General features: G+C 38.4%; 1 protein-coding gene across 1 annotated transcript; it reads right to left on the bottom strand.

The window, feature by feature from the left end:
* Positions 1 to 7,830: 7,830 nt before the first annotated feature.
* Positions 7,831 to 10,439, bottom strand: LOC125775343 (zinc finger BED domain-containing protein 4-like). Its single transcript, XM_049460766.1, has 4 exons — positions 10,289 to 10,439; positions 10,166 to 10,229; positions 8,446 to 10,034; positions 7,831 to 8,389 (listed from the first exon to the last, which is right to left on the bottom strand). Exons 3-4 carry the CDS (start codon positions 9,136 to 9,138, stop codon positions 8,198 to 8,200), a joined length of 885 nt encoding a protein of 294 aa, XP_049316723.1. The 5' UTR covers positions 9,139 to 10,034; positions 10,166 to 10,229; positions 10,289 to 10,439; the 3' UTR covers positions 7,831 to 8,197.
* Between the last annotated feature and the right edge of the window lie 673 nt (positions 10,440 to 11,112).

Here is an 11,112-nt window from a genome sequence, read left to right as displayed (position 1 = left end):
TGTGTGCAGACAGTCGTAGAGACTAGCGTCGTAGTATTGCGTTGACAACTTGGGGCCACGTTACTCGTAGCCTGAGCAGATCTTAAGATGGTTCCATCCATTGCATGTGTTACACCTAACCGAGGTAGAGTTTGGATGGAGCCTTTTAATGCAGAAAAATTCCTCCGGGCCTGGGTTAGACTTAATGCCAGCACGAGTCAGGAGGATATGGAGTAGGGTGGGTCGATTCCGGATTTTTTTCGATTCGGGAATTCTAATAGTGCGGAAAAGTTGCCTTAGTACTTCCTGATTCCAATGCAACTTTTTGTTTTGAGATCGGATTGCATCTTCAACCCGAACCTCGGCCTTGAAATTTCGGAAATTCGCCTAAAATCGTGAAATTGTCTACCTAGCACCTGAAATACGCATCTCATGGCAAAATGTATAAAACAAAAGTTATTTGTCACGTCATTTGCTACCGAAATGGTATATGTGATCATGGCCGTAGGACGAACCGTTCCCGAGATACGAGCGAAAAGGCGGCGCGCCACAGCGCAAGGTCAAAATTGTTGCAGCTCTCAGCTAACCTGTATTGGTCACCCAGAACCCACCGCGTAGAGGTAGCTGCTCTTCGGGTTCCTCCAAAGCCCAACCCAACCAACCAACCATATGTCAGGCTTGTTTTAGTCTGAATCTGTGTCAAATTTATTGATAAAATCAGATTTTGTACTAAACTTTGGCACTTGTTGCCTAGATTTCAGTGTAGAGCGTATAAAAAGATCACGAGATTGGGGCCAATAACTTTAGAAGATGCCTCTGTCACCAGTTTGACGATTCTCTCGACTGCCACGGTGTGAGAGGGGAATTCACTAAATTTTCATACCTCTGCAGTGTCCCCCGACAGCCCTTTTATGAGTTCTTCGCTAGAAACTGAACAAAGAACTGGTGGAACAGTCAAGGTAATAGTCTTCCAGTTAATCATATCGTAATAAGTATTAGCTTTGAAATTCAGCTTTGGCACTTTATTACATCTAACTCTTCCATTTATGGTGTCAGACTCTGCTTCTCTGGCTGCCAGAAGACGGTCAAGGGCCAACTTTCTGACTTCTATCCGTTCGTCAGTCATCATACTAAGGAGAATGTTTTCTGGAAGAGCAAAGAAAGCATTCTGTTGAATGGATGAATCGACAACCTTGCGCAGTTTAGCGGGTAAGTATCTCGACCTTTGAATTGCAGCATAGAGATGGCGCGAGCCATCTTTGATTGAACTGTTGAATCTTATTGAGAACCACAAAGGTGAGTAAACTGTAAGTATGTACTTGACCAAAATCTTTATTTCCTTTGTTGGTTTGTCAGTAGAAATGTATAATCTCAGAATTCTTTTTGCACAGGTGAGCCAGCGAGATTTGCACATGTTACCTGGATGCATCGACGCTAAATCTGAGGAACATTGACCGGAAATAACAGCTTCTGATATTTTATAGAGATAAGCTTGGTCTGTGCTAAGTTGGGTCGGATTAATAACCTCAGAAGGTAATTGGCAGGATGGAAAACTTTCAAATTTGACAACAGGCAACTTCTCACAATAAGGGAGCAGTTTACCTATGTCGCCAGAGAATGTATTTGGACTCTTTGAGACACCATCTATGTGTTCGAAAAGAGCACGGAATGGAAGTTCGTTGAAATGTAGAAGACAAACAACCCACTGTAATGGCCTACCTATTATTTCTTCTACTTTCCGAAAGATTCCACCTTTCCAACCTGTGTTCGTGTTGGTGCCATCAGCACCGACAACTTCTAGATGTTCCACATCAACTGAATTGTCTTGTAAATGTTGCCATATAGCTTGCGTCTCATCCTCAGCTGACCCGGAGAAGGAGAGGTGACGTGGCCAAAGTAATGACAACCAGGTTCCGCTATAAGAGAAATATGTTCCTCTTTGACAGTGTCGCGGTAGTACTTTTCACCTTCGCTGACTTGTGTAAGTGTATTGTCTTTGCGGCCGTCAAAATACAGCCCATATACGGAGTCAATACTTTCGGTGTTCTGGAGCTTAACACCAACACTTTTTTTTGCCCGACTAATCTTGCATTTGTCAGTGACAAAGCTAGCCTGATCCTCTGTTATCAAACCTGCTTTTTTGGCATCCAGAAAAGCCGATGAAACAATCAAGGCCGCTGCTCTATCACTTACTCCAAATCTTTGGGCAGCTAAAGCAGAGTGTTGTTATACTAGTGTGTTTTGTTTGGTTTTAGAGGATGGAAGAGAAAATTCATCATCACCATCGTTTTTCGAAGAATCAATGTGCGACGCGCCTACATTTTTGTCGTCTGTATGAGAGTCTGGCTGATCTGAATGGTCACGTGTTCTAGCTGATACTTTTCTGGTAAGTGTTGATGTTGAATAACGTTTTGAAAGCTTTTCTTTACGTTCATTTTTCTTTGTAATCTTTTTTGTTTCAGGTAGATCAATACTTCCAATGCGACCAATTCTTCTGGTTCTCTGGTCCAAGAGAAATGGTAGGAACATTCCTTTCCTTTGGACAAGTTCAAGAAGAAAAATAAATGCATTTATAAGCAGCGATGTCAAATAATTTTCCGGCAGAAGAGACAAAGTCGTCTCTTTTAGAGCTCAAACCTATTGGGTTCCTTAAAAACATTTTTTTAAGAGTCAGAAATTTCTTATGGTATGTGGTGAGCATTTGTACAACTCTGGTGTGTGAAACTATCGGAATAGATGACTTTTTGAAAGTATTTTCAACCTTTTTTGCAACTATTTCTGTAACCTCTTTACTCCTAGGTTCATAGTTGTCGCCTCGGAGTCGCCCTATACCAAATCTTTCAAACTGATAACACAAAAGAACATCCTGGTAAGTAGGTAACTGGGACTCAGAGAGATTGTACGGATATATGCCAAACACAGGACATTTCTGTCTAAATTTAAATTTAGATACAGACATTTTGAGTTCTGTGTTTTGTTGAGAGAATATAAGTGATAGCACTCGGCGAAATCGACGACAAGAGTGAAGGAACTCGATGAAAAAATATTTATGTGGAGACCAGTCCGAACGTGTCGTATGGCGCAGGGAAATGAATGTAATTGATAGAACTCGGCGAAATCACCGACAAGAGTGAAGGAACTCGATGAAAAAATATTTGAACGTGTCCTTTGGCGGAGGTGAATGAATGTGAGTGATAGCACTCGGCGAAATCAACGTCAAGAAGTGTGGCCGCAAGCCGATTTTCACCTTGCGCTGTGGCGCGCCGCCTTTTCGCTCGTATCTCGGGAACGGTTCGTCCTACGGCCATTATCACATATTCCATTTCGGTAGCAAATGACGTGACAAATAACTTTTGTTTTATACATTTTGCCATGAGATGCGTATTTCAGGTGCTAGGTAGACAATTTCACGATTTTAGGCGAATTTCCGAAATTTCAAGGCCGAGGTTCGGGTTGAAGATGCAATCCGATCTCAAAACAAAAAGTTGCATTGGAATCAGGAAGTAATAAGGCAACTTTTCCGCACTATTAGAAATACCGAATCGAAAAAATTCCGGAATCGACCCACCCTAATATGGAGCCACAGGAGGGTTGCTCTAATGACGACAAACTTAGATATACACTTACCGATCCAAACGGGGTTCGATCACCGAAAAACAGCCCTTGATAACAGATAAAATCCGGGTGAATTCCGGTGCGTAGAACCGGCTGTCGTGGGGAATGAATTGCAACGATTAATAAATTTTTGTTCATAATCGAGTATTGATTCGTTACTCTGTCTTATTCTGTCAGTTCGATTCATGTGCACCAATCGAACGGTTTGTCTTCAGTTCAGCGATAGAAAACAACATTGAATTACTAGCGATCAGTTTATACATGATTTGTTTATGAACGTTCGCATACCCGTAAATGATTCATATTCATACTTCAATGATTAAATGTTCGACGGCGTTCGGTTTGCATATACTCGTGCCCTTCCGTGCTATTTCAAATCTGTATGTATGTATATACATCTATATATATAAAAATGAATGTCATTTTTCGTTGTGACTTTATAACTCAAGAACGGGCTCACTTATCCAAACCAAATTTTTATGCTTTGTTTGGACTATTCAGTAGATGGTTTGCGTTTTGAAATTTTAAGAATCGGATATCAGGATCTCGAGAAATAGGCCAAAACGTGGACCCGGGTAACCCTAGGATGTGTTTGTACAATATGGGTAGCAAATGGAAGCTGTTGATGGTTTCTATAGTATAGCATATTTTTGATGCCGCTCCGTGACTAGGGTCTCGAGATATCGGCCGAAATATTTCAAAAATTTCACCACACATATGTTACATTTTTCTTTATTTAACTCGTACCTACTTGGAAAGCTGAAAAGCGCTCAATGTATGGTGAAATTATTTTTAAAAACGTACCAAAAACCCATTTGTTTGGTCAGATTCATCCCACTTAGCCAGCGGATTATACGTTTTCATATTAACATACATACATCAATAATAGTTTTTAGTATGTAGCAGGCAGATCGGCAAACAAAGTAGGCTTTGAAAAGACATCGAACTATATTACGGTGCATTTATTTTGCATAGAAAATACATGAATATGCTGACGCTGGTTATCAATTTTTGCAAATTTATTTTATTGGTGATGAAAATCGTGAATTGGATCAACGTTATGCAATTGCTTTGAATACGAGACGGGAAATTATTTGTGAGCTACAAAGGTTTTTCCATCAGCATAACGCATTAGTTCAATTATTCAAAATTGCTCTCGATCGTATGCCCTCTGATCATCACAAAATCGTAATAAGGGCTGATAGAACACCTTTTGGAGAGCATGAAAGGCGATTCAATGCACCGACAATTGATGAGGTTGCAATTGTAATTCGTGGTGATCAGTTTCAATCGCGTGATATTATACTTCACGGTAGAAATGACCAATTGCAACTGGTTTCGGAACTTCATCGTAGTTACGACGCATTACAATACCCAATATTGCATTGGAAAGGTGACGATGGCTATAATATAAATATACCAATGATTGATCCACGAACAGGTAAATAATATTTTCAGTGTGTTGACATTTCATCATTTGTAGAAATTTCTTAAGTCACATTTTCAACTTATTTTAAGGTCTACATGTACAGAAAAAAGTTAGTGCCATGAATTTTTATTCTTATCGATTGATGGTTCGTCCACAAGAACAAAATTATATCTTGAGATGTCGTAAACTATATCATCAGTACAACGTTGATATGCACGTCAAAATAGAAACAGAACGTCTTAATTTTATTCGTTCAACCAAGCAAAATTAAGATCTGAACAATATATTCATTTGCAAGATGCGATAGCGAATGATGCTAATATTAATGGTCCGATGCTTTAACTATATTGACATCTTCGTATATTGGTAGCCCACGGAATATGAACGAATATGCACAAGACGCAATATGTTATGTAAGAAAATACGGTCGACCGGATCTGTTCATTACATTTACATGTAATCCGCAGTGGGATGACATCAAAAACAATTTATTTGCAGGACAGTCGACAACCGATCGTCATGACATTACTGCGCGTGTTTTTCGGCAAAATGTATTTGGGGAGATGCGTTGCCATATGTACTCCATTGAATGGCAGAAAAGGGGATTGCCGCACGCACATATACTAATTTGGCTGGTACATAAAGTAACTCTGGATCAAATCGATAACCGTGTGGTGAACTAAATATGAATTCACCATGTATGATTGATGAAAAGTGTTCGAAACGACATTACTCAGTATCAAATGGGTCGCTATATTAGTAGCAATGAAGCTGTCTGTAGGATTATGTGCACGAAAGACATCCTGCGGTTGTTCACTTGGCTGTACATCTTGAGAATGACCAACGTGTTTATTTTAATGTAGCAAATTTATTGGAAAGAGCAGCGCAACCACCAGCAACTACGTTAACAGCTTTTTTCAAATTATGCAAACTGATACATTTGCGATAACTTTGTTATATTCTGAAGTGCCTCAGTGTTACACATGGAATGTGTCTTCGAAAAAATTTCAAAGACGTAAACAAGGAACAGCAGTTCATGGGGATCCTGGCATTTTCCAAACAGATGCAATGGCCAGAATATATACAGTACATTCAAACAATGTTGAGTGTTTTTATTTGAGATTGTTATTAGTTAACGTGAATGGCCCAAAATCATTTCAAGAATTGAGAACAGTCAACGGTCATTTGTGTGAAACATACCGTGAAGCATGCCAACTTTTGCATGCATTGGTACTTATTGAATTAAATACCTCAAATAGATTGCTGATTTAATATACTTGCAGATCTGTATGGACCTTTACTGCATATGATTTAAGTGAATATTTTCGAAGATATTACAGATTTGAAAATTCCGGGACGTAGTGTTTGCGGCGGTAACTTGGCAACCGGGGCGTGCATATAAATAGCGTATTGGAAGCCGCAGTTCCCCTATTACACTTTGAATTTAGCAGTGATCGGATGCATTTATTATCGTAGCTTTCTAGCGAGGAATATTTTTAAACGGAAATGATGAAATATATGCGTACAATTTCAAACTGATCCTTCCTCAATGGAGCCATGTGACAATAGAACACACCGACGCAAAAATTCGGTTTCATAAGAGAGGACTCAAACATTTCTCAGTATCAGCAATTCGTTGCTTTTGTTAGATAATAAACTTTTGAGGCAACCGCTTTGCACGCCGCTTTCGCGTCTTTATGGCGTCATTGTCCTCGGTGCTCCTTTCGCTTCTTTCCAACTTAGCAAACCTCTTTTCAACGGTTGATTTCCCTGGTGCAAAGCCTAAACTCAACATTATTTTCCCCCAAAAAGCAATGCTTTATTAACACACGAAATGCTTTATGATCCATTTTTTTGTAAACTAACACAAGTTGCTTCACAAAAATGCCATATCTCATTAACTAATAGTTATAATCAAACTAATAGAAATCATAAAGATGGTACATAGTAGTAGACAGCCACAGCACAGCGTGGATGGGTCCTCTAATATTATACAATATGTATTATTATGTATAATCTATGAGCAAAACATAGTAAGACTTTGTTCATCACTTTAAAATACTAAAAGAATAAATTATTCTTCACAATCTATGTTGTCCCCCTCAAAGCCAACGTTTTCCAATCCTCGTTGTTAAAGTCAATTTCCGGAATAGCCTTCAATGTGTGTAGCGCTTCAATTGACCACGAAGCGGTGTGTAAGTATGCTGAATAGCCAGAAGTCACACGAAGCTAAATGAGGCGAATATACTGGTTGCTTGACGATATTTGTAGAAAATTTGACGAAAAACTCACCAAGAATCAATGCAGTATGCGACTTTGCATTATTGTGGTGGCCCATAATTCTGGCCTCTTTTTACGAATAGCTTCGCCCAATAACACCATACACTCAAATAGTATTCCTTGTTGACAGTTTGGCCGGACGGAAGGACCTTGGTATGCACCAGAGAACTGCAATGAGTATGATTCAATCAGAACCCGCCAGCGTCAACTGATTTGATGCAATATGAACAATCTGTTCTTCGATCACGATCGAGTAGACGGTATGGCTAACTTCGGTTCAAATCGTATCATGTCAGTTCAAAGCGTTGCGACGATTGTTTGAATCGAATAAATGTGTAACTGCGAGTAAACTACGAGTACAGAAAATTTTCTGGTAGATTGATTTGAATCATGTTTGGTAAAAAATGCATCAGCTTTGTACATGTCAGAGGTGGAGAAACATCGATGTTCACGGGCATCGATTTTTTCGATGTTTTTAGCGAAAACATCGATGAAACATCGACATTTTAAATAAAAAAAATTAGCAGTTATTTTAGTTTATTTGAACTTTATTTTGATTTGTGATGTTTAAAAATTAAAAGTCAAATTTTCAACAAAAAATATACATTTTATTAATCACTTATCAAATAAAAAAAAAACGAAAAACAAATTAAAATAAAATTGTTTATGATATTCATGTCCCACTTCTTTGGTATATTGTCCTATCCTTAGTTTGTAAATAAAAACTAAAAACAAAAACAAATTTAATATCAATGTTTCAATATATACATGGTCCAAAGAAAATATTAGTTATTTAGGATATTGTGCTATTCCTACTATACTATTGCTTATTTTACTATCCCTACTTTACTATCCTTACTTACTATCCCGAACTCTACTATGTATATACATATATTACATATTATTTACATGTTTGCTTTTGTTTAAGAAGAGGAGCTTATCGACAACGGTCGATGATAGCCGTGTGCGACGCTCACTTATAAGTTGTTCAGTTTTACTGAAAACTCTTTCAGATTCGCACGAAGATGCGGGAACGCAGAAGTATTTTTTAGCTAACGTTTTAAACGCGTCGCCATCTGTAGTAATCTAAAATATAATTAATACAATAAATTGGAAAAATATGTTATTGCATAATTTCTTACCTGCCAGTACACAAGAGGGTCACATTTTTCCGGCTGGTTCTCCTTTTCAAAATGCTGTCTCATCAGGATAATGCCATCTGCCCAGGAAGAGTGCACCTTGTTTTGGCTTTTGACTTGTAGAAATGAAAAGGGGCTTGGTTCCTGTGTTGGTGATGTTGGCGGATGTAGTGGGTTTGCAGGTAGTTGTGTAAACAGTTCATGCTGCACAGCTTTGACACCTTCTTCCGCATTAAAGGGATTACAAAATCCGTGTTTCTTAAAGCGGGGATCTAGTATAGTAGCAATTCGTGGTATTGTGCGTGTTTCACAGCTTGTGAGCCTCTTGGTAAGACTAAACTTGATGCTCGTCAATATGTTTTTGCCTTTTTCTGTGTTGACTTTAATATTGTTTATTTTATGATTCAGTTCGCATATGACAGGGATAATTATGGACGCCGATACTTTTGTGTTTGTAGATACAGAAAGCGTCGCCTCTTCGAAGGGGGATAGCAACTCGGAAATATCATTTAAAATATCCACTTCTGCTGCTGAAAACGGCAATGGAGCGCCACGAGAAGATACCAAAGCTAATGTAATAAATTCGTTTGTCTTCAGTATGCGCTTAATCATTTCGTATGCACTATTCCAGCGAGTTGGCATTTCTTGCAGAAGAGAACGCGGATTGTCCCCCTGAGCTTCTTTAATTATGTGCATTTCGAATATGCGATCTGGCTTCTCTTAAAAAAGCCAACTACCGACTTACATTTTGTAAGAATTACGTCGAAATCGGGCAATTTTAGAACATCTTGCACAATAAGGTTGATTGTGTGCGCTACACAAGGCAAGTGCTTATACTCAAGCAACTCACATGCTTTTAGCATCGTCGCATCATTGTCAGTCACAACACAAACAACCTTATTCGCGACACCCCAATCATCAAGCACGTCCTTTAGTGTTTCAGAAATATTAATAGCATTGTGATTGGTAGTGTCAAGAAGTTGCCTTGTTGCTAAAATTGCCGACTCCAACGTAAAACTATTTAAAACAAAATGGCACGTAACTGTAATGTAAACTTCGTTTGCTTTGGATGTCCACAAGTCAGTCGTTATGGCCACAAAATCAATATCGTTAAGTATAGACTGAAGTTTATTCTTAAGAGACTCATATTGAGATGGAAGCACTACGTCGCGCAGGTGTGACCTACTAGGTAACCTGTAGCGGGGGTCCATTTCTTTCATGAGCTCTTTAAATCCGTCGTCCTCCACACAAGAAAAAGGTTGAACATCGACAGCAATCATGTTCATGACCTTACTGTCTAGGAGACGTTTTCGATTGGAGTCATTTTCATAAAAGGAAACCGATTTTCCAACAAACTTTTCTAAGATGTTTGGTTTCTGTGCAGTTCCCCCAACTTTAAGCCGATCAGCATGAACGTGCTTTAAGTGGTTCATTAGATTTGTTGTGTTTCCATTTCTTTATTGGCTTACCACAGTAATTGCATATCCCATGCGTTTTTTCGCTGTTTCTTTTAAAATGATCCCAAGCTATAGAAACATCACGCCTCCTCTTCTTTTGATCCTCATCAGGCTTTGGCTGTTCGCTTGCTGTTCCTGTAAGAATTAAACTGTATTAATGCCTATTCAATGCAAAAGCAAAAATGCATGTGAATGTGCATGTGCTTTTCTGCAGAGATTCATCTACAATGCTTTTCTGAAGATAAATTCGGATATTTAGTACTTACTTTTCATAAACCTGTCCATGTTTAAGTAGAATCACATTCACGCCAACACCACCAACAAGTATAACTAAAATAATAATATTCTGTTAATAATTTATAATGAGATTAAATCATATATGTACTAACAATTCGACTGTCTTCCTCTATGTGCCTTAGAGATGGAAAAACATCGATTTTGCCCAGCTAAGCGTCGATGTTGCCGATGTTTCGAAAACATCGATGTCATCGATGTTCGCATCGATGTTTCTCCACCTCTAGTACATGTGCGCGTGTAACAAATTTTCGATGCGTAATGAAAATTCCATCGAGTACGTACATACATATTATATAAACATACATTTGTTACATGAATGTACTCGATGGGATTTTCGTTATATATATAACATACTAGCTGACCCGGCGAACTTTGTACCGCCTAACAGTCAATGAATGTGGTGTTACAGATAAGCAGAACTTTATGATTTTTTGAAAGCAATACAATGAATACATATAATATTTATAGCGGCCCGGTACGTGCTTCGCTACGTATAAAGTGAAATATTAAATCAAACTCATTTATAAAAAAAAATATATTTAATTATTTGCTAGCTATCCAAAACATTTGGATAAACAATATTTTTTGTTTTTCCATTTTGAGCATGAATAAACAAACGGCTGGGGGTACCGACTCTGGAACAGGCAACATAAAGTTGGCCATGTGAAAAACATGATTCCTCCAAATTTTGTGTTTGCCCTTGAGCTTTGTTGATGGACATCGCAAGTGATAAACGCACAGGATATTGTAATCGTTTGAATTCAAATGGCATATCAGTTGGAATCATAGGGATACGCGGTATTAAACAAAGTTCTCCTTTTTATTTACCAGTTAAGATCGTAGCTTCAATCAAATTTGGCAATAAATTTTTCACTGCCAATCTGGTGTCATTACACAGTTTTGGTGGATTAATATT

Source organism: Bactrocera dorsalis, chromosome 6, assembly GCF_023373825.1.
Source record: "Bactrocera dorsalis isolate Fly_Bdor chromosome 6, ASM2337382v1, whole genome shotgun sequence".
NCBI classification, from domain to species: Eukaryota; Metazoa; Arthropoda; class Insecta; order Diptera; family Tephritidae; genus Bactrocera; species Bactrocera dorsalis.
Note: the sequence above shows the minus strand (reverse complement) of the source record. Positions and strands in the feature narration are given on the sequence as shown.